Consider the following 15,706-nt stretch of genomic DNA (forward strand, 5'->3'; position numbering starts at 1 on the left):
TTTGCCTTTGATCGCAGGATCTTTATTTTATCCAATTAAGTTTACTTCACAAATTATAAAATTACAATAAGTTTTCCCATAAGTGTCACATTTATAGTATACATTCTGAAGTTAATGGCGGCAGAATGCATATCATAAGGATCAGGTTCTCGTAGCACAAAAATATAACAAAAAATTTTTTGGAGTGGAAAAAATATCAAAGCACTGGACACCTTCTAACACTTCAGAATTTTGACTTTAAAGTATGCATGATCAGAGCGAAGGAAACAGAATGGTCCCAATAATACAACTGAAGAGGCCAGATGAAGAATACAGCCTTTTCACTGAACATGGCTAGCAGGGTCTTAAGCTTTGTTTGCAACTCTAATCTTGAAAATAAAATCAAAACATGTAATCAACGGCATGAAAATACTTCATAACAAAATCACAGACCCTGCATACTATTGTCAATTTGCCAAAGTGCTTTAAACAGATAATTGGAGGGAAAAAAAGACATTGAAGAAAACAAATCATTTAATTTCAAATGCTAAACAGTCAGTGAAATATACCTTGAATTTCATGCTAACTTTGTAATACATCTAAGAGTTACTCCTTCAAATATATTTTGTTCGATAACCTTTAACGTTGATTTATATACTGTCTGTGTTTTTGCAGGCCATAAATAAGAGTCACATTTAATTAATTTTATTTAAATGTATTGCTGGTAACCATCATGCTCACTAGAAAAATGAATTAAAAAATTACACAAAAACATTATTGACCAGGAAATGAGAGCGAGAAGAGGAATGAGAAAGTGATACAAAACAGTAAGGCTTATCTACTACAAGTTCTGCTAAAGCTCAGGAAGATAAGCTGGCAGAAAATTGAATGCTAAATTATATACACATTTTGAATCCCTTTCATAGCTAATCAATCACTTTGGGCACTTCAATGTTTTAAAATAAAAATTACATATTTGCTCACCAGAAGATGAGCAAGAATGCTCAACAACTTGCATTCACACAGCACTTTTAACATAGATATACATACCCTTCAAAATCAAGTCAAAGGAGGACTTAATAGTATGGTTTACCAAACTTTTGATCAAGGAGGTGGGTTGCAAGGAAGTTCTTAAAGTGGGGGAAGGAAGCAACAGGAGAAATAAGACAGAGAAGCAGACAGTTTAGGAAGGAAATTACAAGCACTCATTTGGATAGCAAGAGTACTGAGGGCAGAATACATAAAAGGCCAGAATCAGAGGAACAGAGTTCTTGAGAAAATTTTGAGAGCAGACAAGGTTAGACAAATTGGCAAAGCCATGAAGGGATTTAAACAAGATATTAAGAATTTTAAATTGGAGGAATTGAGGGAACCAACCAATGTGGTGATGATAGATGAGCAGGGTCTGATGTGGGATTAGATTGAGGTTCTCTGCAAACCGCATGGCTGCAGGGCAGCCTGAAAGTTCACTATGTAGGCTGTGCACAAATTAATGCACATGTGCAGCTATACAAAAAGACATTCGAAAGGTGTGACACAGTTAAACAAACTGTCCACACACCCCTTCTCCCAGCCGCACCCCCCCCCCCCCCAAAAAAAAGGTTACATTGGATAAAATGTTGGCAAGAGTTTTTGGGCAAGTTGAAGATTATGGCTTGAAGGATGGAACCCTGCCAACACCAGGCTCCACGATACAAGTCTTTCTAGGGCAAAGACATCAGGCTTTCAACCGAAGAGGAACTGAGGCAGAGGTGATGTTGAAAATGAGTGTAAGTGGCCTTTCTAATAGAGCATGCATGGGTTTGCCAGCTCATCTGGAATACCACAGGTTCCAGCAGTCTAATTCAATTCAAGACAATAGCGAGGGAAGTGATGTAGTAGGTGAGATGGTAGAATGTATGTCAGGGGCCAAAAGTTTCAAAAGGTATAGCGAAGGATAATGCGCCACAGTTAGTTACATTAACATTGTGAATTTTGATTAGCGCTGTTTCAGTGTAGTCTGACAGAAATGTGTTTGGGATATTCAAACATGGCTTTGTAGGAAATATAGGCATAATTTTACAAAACATGTGACATCTTCAATCACTTTACTCCCTTCAATCTATTTTCTTCTCTAGTGTCCAAGGATATAGTCATGAGGTTTTATTCCACTCCCCCCTCCCTGCCCCAAGAGATGCCAATGCCAGTCTTGACGAAGGGAAGGAACCATTTATAGTATCAGCCACATACAGACCAGGAAGGGAACTTGGATGGTCAATAGTTTAGTTAAAGTGAGTAAGGGAATCCCATTGGCAACATGACCTCAACAAGATGATGATGGAGGAGAGAGATTAGAAGGAAAGAGCTCGAGAGAATTTAAAAACCTATGGCCATGAGCTTTTCACATTTGTCAGGGATGGTGTTTTGGAAAGGAAGAGGTGTTTAAGCAAATGATTGGTAGGTAAGGAAACAAACTGAATTTTGTTTGCTGTCCAGGACAATTCTGGAATAGTGGGAGGTTGTGGCAAAGAACACGGTCCATCAGCATTAAAGTAATCCAGTTAGATCTGGTGATGAATGGTAAAACAGTGGTTCACTGGATGCATTCCAATCTGTACTGCTTGCGCTTGAAGGAGCAAAGATGAGGGCCATGACAATGGATTCCAACGGAATAGGAAAGATCAAAATTTCTGTTGTGAACCAGCTATGAAAGTTTAATGCGAAAGTGTGATTGAGCAGGATAGTGAATGGATAGTCAAATGGTAAGCAGTTTGAATTTGGAAAGGTGCTTTGCTGTTTTGTTCTATGATCAACAGCATAAACGTCGTGAGGCCAGACAACGTGTGACTATATTAACAGGAAAGTTTATATGGAGGGAGATTTAGGGACAACAGGTGTTTGAGAATGCAAGAGAAGGAAGCCAAGATGAAAATCACATATATTGATGAGAAGGTTTCATTTTAATGACAGCTGAGGGAATAAAGGAAGTAGTGTGTTTTGGTGAGAAACTCGGTGAGACTGGGGAACAGCAGTAGCCAACGAGGATTTTAAAAGAAGCAGAAAAGAAAAATTTGATTTGATAAGGGACTCACTGCCTCAATGGCATTTTAGGTGGGGCAAGAAGTCTCAGTAAAAGTTAGAATGTCAGAAAAATATCCGTTCCAAGTGAATGGACATTATGGAAGAGAATGTGGAGGTGTGACTGTCAGTCCATTGCCAGAGTCCAAAGTGATGATAGTGGATGAGGTGGGAAGAATGGAAAGGAAGACAAAGTAATAAGGGACAGTTGGGTTGTTGCTCAACTGCCAGAGAATGCCAAGCAAGGCACAAAAGGAGACCCCAAGGTGAATTGTGACAGGAGAATAGAAAAGCAAAGTAACCAAAAGGAGAGAAATAAAAAGTGACTTCAAGGGAAGGGAAAAGGAGAGAAGAACTTGAGGGGAGGGGAGGCAAGAAGGGAAAAAATGGAAGTAATTAACTCAGGATTGGACCTCCAGTCAAAAATCATATGTAAATAGATAAAAATGTAATAAACTTTTTTAATCAAAATGATGAGCTGAAATCTTGGGAAGTTCTAAGTCAAGAATTCACTCACTATGCTTAAAATGAATAAACCCATTTACTGAATTATGTAAATTTGCTAGTCCTAGGAATGGAGATATCTTATTATAAGCCATTTTAAGTTCAAATCATGGTAACATTTCTAATGACGCAGGCTCCAAGTTGTCATTATTGTTGGCCTTGGCTTTATTTACAGAAGTAATACTGGTATGAGTGGTATCAAACTATTCAGAAATTTTCCCAGTAAAATGCAAATATTCCTTAATTCTAGAACCCAGATTCACAAATAATTTGCAGGTATTAGGAATGGCTCAATTTGTTATTTGGCAATTGTATTTGAAGCCACAGGACTACGCGAAGCTATCTTATCAACAGGTACTAAAAATCAACAACAAATTTAAATTTCTGATGTGCAAAGTGTTTTATATTCCTAGATCTTATAAAGCCTTGGACCCCTGTGGCAAGGTGCTTTTGGTTTTCAAACCTTAAAGCTTCCACAATAGTTCCAAATTGTAAAATACTGGACAGCAGAATGAGACATTAAAAAATATTAATATTGAACCACTCCTCAATGAAAAGTTAAATCCTTCTTGTATTTTAAGCAGCTATGGTAAAAAAAAACAGATCATAGGCCAAATTGCCTAATACTATATGCAAGCACTTGTAAAGTATGACTTTAAATTGAACAATAATAACTAGTATGCAGCAGTTTTACATTTTAAATATATATATATTATATACACACACACATTCAAATAATAAAGTTAAATATTTCTGGCAAACAAGTTATTTTTAAGGCCTTGTCAGTATTATAGAAGACAAAACAAGCAAGCACCATTTGGACACTGCAATTTTGTAGCAATTCCATCCCCGAGATGAAATTCCAGTATACCCATAGCTAAACGATTGTGTCCCTAGAACACATTTCTATTGACCTCATTAATGTCAAGTGCAACATACACTGTGTTCATATTACATTATGTGAATGTTAATTTGAGAAACAAACATGGCTACATTAAAGGATCATTATTCAAATGCTTTCAAGTTCCTTCAAACATCTTCAATTTTATGAGTCCTCATTTTTGGAATAGAATGTGCTTCCAGGGTACATCATTTTCAGACTGCAGTCATAGGTTTGGCTGGTGCAATTAGTTGGCAAAAAGTGGTTTGAAAAGTCAGAACATTGGCAAGGTTACTTTGTTTTCTGAGCCCACTTGAAATCATCTGCTCTGGGTTTATTTCCAGTTAATCCTTGGATAATGGCTTCCAGAGTTCTCCAGAATCCTATCTTCTCCAAAGGATAGTTAAGCCAACCTTAAAAAAAATTAAAAATTATACATTATTCTACTCTGAATTTCAAAGGACAAATATTAAATTAGTAACTGTATAAAATGTTAAGTGGCATCATTAATTAGAACAAAACTATTTTCCTTCAAATATTACATTTAACTAGAGTCTGAACCTGTATACACTTAACTTCAAACTGGATCCATTTAATATCTGACTGCTTCATGAAATATACCAAAAAAGCTATTGATGTATTTTGCTTAATAATTTGTATTTTCCCTACACTTCAGACACTCCGAACCACATGCAAGTTTACAGTTCAGTCGGGAAACCTGTTCCCAGGTTTCATGCAGTACCAATGTTGAACGTACAACAGTACCTCTCCCAAACTATTTGAGGCTTCACTATGCACTCCAGATTGATCAAGTGGGAAGTCAAGACATGGCCAATCACAGAAATGATCTCTTAGTCTACTTTCTCAAGGCGGTGAATTGATATGCATTTTGTTTGCACTAATGGGGATTTGGCTAATCCTACAAAATAAGAACAGGAGATTCTTGGCTATTCCATACACTGGTAAATTTAAAAATGATTTGACATTGCATTGACATAGTAAAACCCATAATGGAATTTTAAAAATTGAAGTTAAGTCTTAGCATTAATTATTTCAACAAATGATCATCCCAATTTCCTTTCTCCAAAAGTCGATTGCCAGATTACATCAGAAAGCTGATTTGGATTGTGGCTGTGTAGCTACAAGTGCACAAAGCAATAATTAGGAAAATTTAAACAAATGAAAATTTTAAAGTTTTTTTTTGAAGAAACAGTTGCCTGGAACACACTTGCGTATTGATCCCATTAAGTCTCTAACTGACTGTTCTAGGTTTCTGTTTCTGGTAGTGTTGTAGTACAGCAGGACTGAAGATTCTCATTCTTATGAAAACAGCACCTCCCTCTGGTTGCTTCCTTGCTGTGTTTAAGGCTGTTTAGACTGGGGCAGTTTTGTTTTCAGTTTTTAAATAGGCAATGTATAACATTATGGATATACTGTAAAATTATCAGGCTGGTTCCAACTGCTGACCTGTGGTAATACAGAAGTAGGTTTCATGTGGAGATACGTGATGAATACGATGATGTTTCCGGGGCAGAATAATGTGCCAATCCTGTAAAAAGCAGACCCATGACGGAAGTCCAAAATATGTATGCGACCATTTGTGAATCTGGTTGGTCAGTGTCACAAACAATCCAAGAGAAAAGACATAGCACTCCCAAGGATATATACCATACATAGCCTCTGTAGAAGGAAATATATATTTTCATTAGAAGCACATAAGGAGAAAGACACTCATTTTGGAAGTACATATATTCATATCACACCATTACTCAACATGATTTTTTTCTCATAAATCACCACTACTTTAAGCAGTTGGTTTAAAGATGACTGCAAATTTAACTAACTCAACATTAATTTGATCACCCTTGAGATTTAGAACAACTTTCATAACTATTGTTCAAAGTGAATGCTTTTCTGGTGTGAAATTAGTATTTATATAAAAGATGAATCTTCAGAATTCTGCCATGTTAGAGAGAAAGGATACAAACTTTACACCTAAAACATCCTCACCCTGGTCCAAAATACAGCTTCTGATTAAAAAAAACATGCCTATCCAGTGTAGTCTGCATTTGGAATCATCTTCTTCTTCTTTTTACAGTGTAGAAATAGACCATTTGGCCCATTACGTCTGCACCGACCACAATCCCACCCAAGCCCTACCCCCATATCCCTACATATTTTACCCACTAATCCCTCTAATCTACGCATCTCAGGATACTAACAGGCAATTTTAGCATGGCCAATCAACCTAACCCGCACATCTCTGGACTGTGTGAGGAATGACGAAGAAGAGGCAGTCCCCTCGAAAGCTTGTGAGTATTATCAAATAAATCGGTTGGACTAAAACCTGGTGTTGTCAGACTTTTTACTGTGGGAGGAAACCAGAGCACCCAAAGGAAACCCATACAGACACAAGGAGAACGTGCAAACTCCACACAGACAGTGACCCAAGCCGGGAATTGAACCCAGGTCCCTCATGCTGTGAAGCAGCAGTGCAAACTACTGTGCTACCAGGCCGCCCCAATAGCTACAATGAAAGCAGTAAACAAGGTAGAGCAAATACCATCAGAGCAAAACCTTAACTGGAGAATTGCAAATGTTTTGCCCTTGTTCTAAAAAGGGTGTTAAGATAATCCGAATAGTCACTTGGTAATAGGGAAGGTTTTAGAAATGATAATTTGGGTCAAAAGTAAATTATTTAGAATACAAAAATCAGGTTAATTAAGGAAAGCCAGCAAGCGTTTGTTAAAGGCAAATTACGTTTAACTAACTTGTTTAAGTTTTTTTTGATGACCTAACAGGGTTGGCGTATTGTAAATGCACTTACAAAAAGGTGATAAACTGCCACATAACAGATGTACAAGTTGTAACTCATAGAATAAAAGGGATTACAGCAACATAGATACAAAATTGATGGAGTGACAGGAAACATAAGAACACAACATAAGAAATAGGAGCAGGAGTAGGCCATCTGGCCCTTCAAGCCTGCCCCGCCATTCACTAAGATCATGGCTGATCTGTCGTGGCTCAGTTCCACATTCCCGCCCTCTCCCCATAACCCTTAATCCCCTCTCTTATCAAAAACCCATCAACCCGCGTCTTAAAAATAGTTAGCGAGGCAGCCTCCACCACCTCAACGGTCAGAGAATTCCAGAGATTCACCACCCTTTGAGTGAAGAAGTTCCTCCTCAACTCCGTTCTAAACCGCCCCCCCTTTATCTTGAGGCTGTGCCCCCTAGTCCTACTGTCCTTTCTGAGCGGGAAGAGCCTCTCCACCTCTATCCTATCCATCCCGTTCATCATCTTACAAATCTTTGTATTTAATGTAGTACCGAACTGTTGTTTTTAGACTGGAGATAGGTTTATAGTAGAACACCCCAGGGATTGGTGTTAGGTTCTTTGCTCTTCCTGGTATATATTAAATGATCTAGAGCTTGATGTACAGGGCACAATTTCAAAATTTGTGGATGTTTTAAACTTCAAAGTATTGTGAACCGTGAGGAGCATAGAGTAGAACTTCAAAAGGACAAAGAAAACAGGCAAACAAGTGACAAATGGAATTAAATACAAAGAATTGTGAAGTGATTCATTTTGGTAGAAATAATGCAGAGACAATATCAAATATAGGACACAACTTTAAAGGAAATGCAGGAACGTAGGGAAATTTGTGCATGGATTGTTGAAGGTGGCAGGACAGGTTAAGAAAATGGGTAAGAAAGCATATGGCATCTTGGCTTTATCAATGGGGGCCAAGATTACAAGAACGAAGAATTGTTAAATCTATATAAAACACTGGTTCAGCCTCAACTGGAATACTGTGTCCAATTCTGGGCACTACACTTTAGGAAAGATGTGAAGGCATTAGAGAGAATTCTGAAAAGATTGACAAGAAGGAGTCCAAGGATTAGGAACTTCAGCTACGTAGGAAGACTGGAGAAGTTGGGACCATTCTCCTTTGAGAAGAGAAAGGCAGGAGGAAATTTGACCAAAGTATTCTAGAAGAAGTCAATGAGGAGAAATTGTTCTGATTGTGGGAGGATCAAGAACTAGATGACATAGATTTAAGGTAATCGGCAAAAGAAACAACAGTGACATGGCAAAAAATATTGTTCAGTGAGTGGTTAGGATCTGGAATATGGTCGAGGTAGGTTCACTTCCGGCTTTCAAAGGATAGCTGGATCATTATCAAAAAAAGAAAAAAATGCTGGGCTATGGGGAAAAGACATGAGAATGGCACTAGGTGAATTGCTGCTTCAGGGGGTCAGGACAACAGACCAAATAGTCATCTTCTGAGATGTCATTATTTTATGATTATAAATCCATAAGCCACGTTCCAAGTCAGCAACACACATTTAAAATTGACTGGTCTTCACCAACCAGATTTTACAGTGCGTATAACTTGTTCTTGTGGGTCAACCCACAGAACATTGACTGCAGCAATTCAAGAAGGCAGCTCACCACCACCTTCTCAGGGACAACTAGAAATGGGCAATAAATGCTAGCCAGCCAGTAACACTCATGTCCAATGAATAAATAAAAAGAAATATACATTTACAATAGCAAATTGCTCCAAAACATGATAGTAAGCAAACTGGCCAACTCAAAATGTTTTAGGTTGTACATGTGTGTTGGGGGTGGGGGGGGGGGGGGGGGGTGGCTTTTCTCTCAGAGGAAGATGCTATTATTTTTTTCCTGCATTGAAAAATGTTGACTACTCCTTTTTAATCTGTCACTTATGTTGTGATGCAGCCCAATGAACTACCTTCACCGTTCCACTCTGGCCTGTACTGAAATCGTCACAATATCTTCAACAGTTGCAGTAATCTTCACCATACCACACATCCCTTCACGAGACCACAAGACATAGGAGCACAAGTAGCCCATTCAGCCCATCGAATTTACTCTGCCAATGAGATCATGATTGATCTGATGAGATAATCCTCAGCTCCACTTGCCCACCTTATCCTTATAACCCTTGATTCCTTTACTGAATAAAAAATCTGTCTATTTCAGCTTTGAACATACTCAACAACCCAGTCTCTACTGCTCACTGTGGTAAAGCATTTCACAGATACATTATCTTCCAAGAAGAAATTTCTTATTAATAGCCAATCTATTCACCTGGGCTGTTACACAAAGTTCTGGATGAGCTTACATCGTGACATTTTATTTTTTTTTCTAGCTCCTATGTACCTCAGACTTCTATGATAGTTCACTCAGGTTGAACTCCAACTTGGGATTTTGCTAAAAAAGTGTAAGTTTCATTACCAAAGGTACTTAATTTTCCAGCTCCTTAAAATTACCTGCCTAAGTCACCGCACCGCTCCCATCAGCACTCGAATACTTGGTGAGAGTAGTGCAATGCTTCACTTACTGGCTTCCTCGACTCCCAACTTTGCTATCTACTTGCATCCCAAAGATATTATGCTCATCTATACATTCCATCAGTCCTGCTCCACCTATGTCTTCGCCTACACTTTCCACTCTCATGAAACTGGTTTATAACTTGTTTTACAAGTCTCTCATTCTAGCAGCTAAAATTCTTTCCATCACATTACCCTTAAATTATCTTCAGAACTACTTTCTAAATCATATTCGAACCACTATAAGAAATATACTTTAATTCCATATAAGTGGTCAAACTAAAAACTTAAAATTTAAATTCAAATACAAATTTAATACTTACAAGACCAACATATTTTTTCCTTAACACAAAAAAATTCAGAATAGTTCTTGCCCAAAGAAAATGTACAGTTGAAAATCCATATCTCACTTTCTCAATGGAATCCAAGTGATATCCAACAAAAGTCACCCATGGGCTGTTTGTAATGACAGAGATATCTGAACTCTTTTCACCCTATTGAGCTCGATTCCAATTTATGGATACAACATGACCTGGATTTTCTAGAGATTTTCACTGAAGCTAAGCTATGACAGAAACATCAATGGGCCCTCAAGAGATAAGCTTCTTGGTACGAATGCACATGAAAACGTGTTGTTCCTCTCACCCCTTCAAGCTGATTAAACCAAGGGCAAAGCTTTTCACTATGCATTTTAGAAAATTATCTTGAATGAGCATGTAGCTTACGGAAGAACATTAACGTAAAGCCTTTAGAAAATGTCCATAGTAGACATATCTTAGTAAAACACTCTTTGCAAGCATTTAATAACCAGAAAATAAATGTTGCTAGGTTTGCATTTTTTAAAAAGCAAATTTCTCATGAATCACCCAAAATAGTGTCCTAATAAACTTGGAAGTTACAGGCTGTGAAAGTAGGTCATTCATTGCATAAATGCGCAAAAGATTCACTTAGCCATAAAACTTCAATAAACCTGCAGGTGGTGCTCTTCAGTAATTTTTGCTCTGGCGAAATGAAGGTACAAGAGAATCTTCAAAATGACATCCATTATAATTAAACTAAACAAACGTTTAATTAAATGGGATGATATCTAAAGTTGATTTAATCAAGTCCCAAACATTCCAATGTCACAATTACCAGTTGGCACTGACTGCATTTCAAACACTAGTAGAGAACTGCAATCATAATGGATGCTCTCAATGCTGTGCAGCGGGGGCAAGCAGAGTCAACATTTGAAATTTAGGGAACGAAGGGGCATTGCTCAGTGGTTTCCAACTCATCAAGGACCTTGGCTTTAAGAGTTCTGATACATCAGTGGTTTTTTAAAATTTAATTAAAAAGATAGCAGAGTAAGTCACCTAAAAATGATTTGGAAGAAAATGAAGAATGCACCTTTGTGTTCAGAAACCCATATCCACAGTTCTACATCTTACTCATACTGCCAAAAAGCTGCATTGCATGACCACCTAGGCAATCCTCCTTTTGTGTGTGTGTGTGTGTGTGTGTGTGTGTGTGTGTGTGTGTGTGTATAGGGATGCGGGGGGAGAGAATTCCTCACAGAAAGCTCAATTTTGTTCGCAACTAATCATGAAGTTTGATCACTTCACCGGGGGCTTTTTTGCAAAAAATAACTTTATTTAAAGAAATGAATACAGAAATTAGATAAAGGCTATGAATAAATGAAAAACTTGCTTTTCAGATAGAACGTTTACTAGATTTCTATAAACAAGCTATTATACCTTTCCTATAAGGAGAACAGACATTAATGACTTCATAATTAATATTCAGGCTTATTTACATTCATACAAGTGAAACGTTTCTGAAAATTGTTGTTTGTACGTATAGATATTGCATGACCTTCGCGATCAGAAAGGCTTAGTGATCTGATTTAAGTAAGATGTCTACTAAAAAATCCATTTTTAAATGTAGCTTTGATCGTTGTCACACATTTGTTGGGGAAAGAAAGGTCTGTAAGTGCATTAATTCTGTGACGTTAACAGGAATGCTTTCACGTGACAGTGAAGATACACACATAAGAACTCACAGTCCTTTTCGGTTAAAAAGGATGGATTACATTCAAATGTTACCCTCGAGTTAAATAATGTATGCAAACCTAATTTTCAGTTCACTCCCAATTTATTTAATTGGCAGATAACAGGGGCACACAGACTCATGACACTACCTGAAGACTTAGAGGTAACAGCGTAAAACACTGTTGTAAGCATTTCATTTGTTCATTCTCCGCCTGCCCACCCCACCCCCACCAAATCTTTTTCTAACCAATTACACATTTAGCTTTTTTCCTTCTGCCTGACTAATAGTAGATTTATACATCTTGAGAAAGACAGCTGTTGGCTTCACCGTGCAGTTTTTCCCCATTGTTGAGTCTCTAGCGATCATGATTTTCAACATGTCATGGACCTGGGTTTACTACAGCTGGAGTGTCTGAGACTAGAATCAATGGGCTATACAGATATTCCCTGCTGCTGTAAACATCTGTGCTCCTCAGTAGCAGTTGAAACACCTTTAGTTACTAAATGAAAATTAATAGCTAGAGATGTGAAAATAGCTGGGAAAAATTTCTGTCTTGATGCCAATGTATATCTTCCAATTATTTGTAAATAATTCTCTGGCCAATGTATATCTTGCAACTATACATACATTTCCTACCTGGTTGTCATGTAACACACTGTGCCATCATGCACTCTAATTATTTTAGTCCCACAAGAGGTGAAAAATCAAAACTACTAAGTTACAATTCTCACACCTGCAATATTTATTCACAAAACACCCAGCACACAAATATTCCACTCCAATCTAAAGCAGAATTCAAGCCATAGTAAAAAGGGCAAACTTCTCAAAGGGAAATTTCTGGTAGTAGTTTTAATATTAAAATTGAACAGTTTTGTGGACATGAATACATTTACAGGAGCATTATTTCAATAACAGCTTCTTATAAAGGATCATCTATGACATTGCTCATCATGTGTGTTTATGTTTGTGTGTGAAAGTGCATGGGTTGTTTGGGGGGGGGGGGGGGGGGGGGGAGCAGAGGAAGAGAGAGAGAGAGAGAGAGAGAGAGAGAGACAGAGATGCTGCAGAAAGAGTGCCTCACTCATACCATGAGTCCAAGTCAGTGAGATCAAGTTGACTCAGAGTTTGAGCACAATCTAGAAAGAAACATCAGCACAGTACTGAGGAAGTGCTTCATTGTTGGAAATGCCATCTTTCAGACGAGGCATCAGACTAAGCCACTTCCCTCCCCCACCGCAGCCTTGCCTGTCAGCTGGAGATAAAAGTTTCCACAACATACTAGAAAACAGTAGGAATTTTCTTAGTGACCTGGTCAATATTTAGAAATAAACGGGCTTAGAAATTGGAGGTAGGCATCCACAGATGATATCAAATAAGGGATATAACTACTATGGATGCCTCCATCAAAAGATGGGAGTACAAACAAACTGTTAACAAAGCACTGGATGGTAGAACATATCACAACAAAATTGAATCCAGTCCCCACCTGAAAACTTGCAGAAAGGGTTACTGGATAGCAATTCCAAACGGCAACTCTGGCCAACTCTAACATCAATAATGAACCCTGCTGAAATCAGTTAGCTTGGTATAATCCTGGGATAGGAACACAGGACCCTGTTGCAAATGGCTCATCCACTTCTTGAATAAAACCTGTTAGGGAGTCTTTAAAGGAATAAACTGATGCTGATTAAACCCACATCAGTTCTATTCACTGGTCATATTGCACTTGACAAACAAAAAAAATCAATGCGTCGTATCAACTTACCTGGGGATACAGTAAAAAATTTGTATGCCATGTTAGCCAGGGGAATCACAGTAAGCATACAGTTATCGCCATTTGTTTCTATGAAGTCATGCCTTGTTATAGCAGTGGGATCAATATGATGTTCTCTGAATGGTCTAATGAAAGCCTGGAGGAGGGGGAAAACACATAATTACAGCATTAGCAGCTTGTAAACATTTCTGGCACAAAAGGTACACCTACATTGCAAGATAATATTTCAATTTTAACAGTGCTGAATTTCAATATTGCAATAAAATACATACACAGTACATAACAGTCTGGGATTGTATTTCAATCAGGGCCGATTATTATCACGGAGACAGCAACTTCCAGAGTACACACTGCAGTAGTTCAAGGCAGCAGCTCACCACCATGTTCTCACGGGCAGTAAGGGATGGGTAATCAATGCTGGCCTTTCCAGTCGTGTTTACATACCATGAACAAATTTTTAATAAGTCGCAGAACGCATGGACCAGATACACATTTGAATGCATCAGTAATCGCTGACAATTTGTCTGCGAATTCAATAGTTAGAATCCTGCTTTTCAATGTCTATAAATGTGCATTGAGGATAAATTTGGATATCAATACAATTTAGCATCAGCATTCATTAGCTAAGCCTTTCAATTTTGCCAAAATCATCGAGTTAGCTTTCAACATCCAGGTTCATAATTTCCAATTAATTATAAAGATGACTTTGCAAAGGTCGAAAGAAGTAGAGAAAGATGTATGCTGCACGTGTTCAACCAGCTGCTTGTGACAAATACTTTTTTGTCACAAGTATTCTTACATTAACACTGCAATGAAGTTACTGTGAAAATCCCCTAACTGCCACACTCCGACGCCTATTCAAATACACAGGAGAAATTTAGCCAATCCACCTAACCAGCACACCTTTTAGACTGCGAGAGGAAACTGGAGAACCCAAAAGAAACCCACACAGACACAGGGAGAACATGCAAACTCCACACAGACAGCGACCCAAGCCAGAATCGAACCTGGGTCCCTGGTGCCATGAGGCAGCAGTATTAACAACTGTGCCACTTTTCAGACATATGAGGCATGATTTTTCTGCCCTGCTGTGCTTGTTCAGTAACGTCGGTGGGGTGGGAAATTTCAGTGGGAGGCAAATAAATGGGAATTGCACCCAGCCGGTCATGATCATTCCAGGTCATTTTTTATCCAGGAAAGGCATGCTTATATGCTATTAGTGAGCCTAGGATGCAATTGCCCTCACCGATTGAGATCCTCACCAGCCAGGGGACCTGACGAGATGGCCTCGCTGGTGGGCCAGAGGTCATTGAAGCCCCCTGGGCGGTCGGGGGCAGTATCCCTTGGGCAGCACCAGACTGGCACCTTGGTATTGCCCACTTGGAAGTGTCAAGGGGACAGGAAGTCGGTAGGAGGGGACAGGAGGGGGGAATCTCTGCATCGGGTGTGAGGGCTGGTGGTGTGAATAGTAATTGGGGGGAGGGCAGTGTCTGCACAGTGGGAGAACAAGACAAATAGATACCCCATACACTTTGAACATTTGTACACAGTATATGGGAGTTTAGGGCACATGCCTAGCAGTCTGGCTTTCCTGGTGTGTTTAGGCTCAGCTCCCAGCCCAGTGTGAAATTCCCAATTGTGTGGGAAAATTACGTGGGGTAGCTTGCTGAAAAGAATGAAGAGTTAAACTCTCCGGTTTTCCAACTTTCGTGACACTTAGAATATTTTTGGTAAAATTTTGCCTGTGGAAGGGGCTAAGAATTTTAAAATGGACCAAAAAAGTAAGCTTAGAGCTATTTTCACAGCTACCAGAGGTTTCTGCTGCAGACTTAAGCTACCACCATTCACGCAAGAGAATATTATAACTAAGCAGTGTAGTTAACTAATAATGACCACACCAGTGGAAGGGAGTTTTTTTCAAAAAACGGCATGCAGACAATATACCCGTTAGCATACTAACAAATAGTTGCTGAGCAAGACTGGCATCCTCATGGTAAAAACACAACTTAAATAGTTTCTTTAATGTAACAGAAACACCAACGAATTTCACGGTAGATAGAAATAAAACTAGCCATTTTGTAGGGACAGGTTTTAAGTAGACAGTCCCAAACAGCTGAA

General features: G+C 38.6%; 1 protein-coding gene across 1 annotated transcript in view; it reads right to left on the reverse strand.

Moving 5' to 3' along the window:
• The window catches only part of LOC145353951 (plasmanylethanolamine desaturase 1-like), a 28,972-nt gene continuing 13,266 nt past the window's right edge, over window positions 1–15,706 (reverse strand). The window contains exons 4-6 of the mRNA XM_080204972.1: window positions 13,580–13,724; window positions 5,888–6,100; window positions 1–4,833 (exon numbers count right to left, since the gene is read on the reverse strand). Coding sequence (XP_080061098.1) covers window positions 4,712–4,833; window positions 5,888–6,100; window positions 13,580–13,724 — 480 coding nt within the window. The 3' untranslated portion in view covers window positions 1–4,711. The remainder of the gene's footprint in view (window positions 4,834–5,887; window positions 6,101–13,579; window positions 13,725–15,706) is intronic.

The sequence above is a fragment of the Carcharhinus amblyrhynchos genome, chromosome 16, assembly GCF_965287045.1.
Source record: "Carcharhinus amblyrhynchos chromosome 16, sCarAmb.v2.hapA, whole genome shotgun sequence".
NCBI lineage: Eukaryota > Metazoa > Chordata > Chondrichthyes > Carcharhiniformes > Carcharhinidae > Carcharhinus > Carcharhinus amblyrhynchos.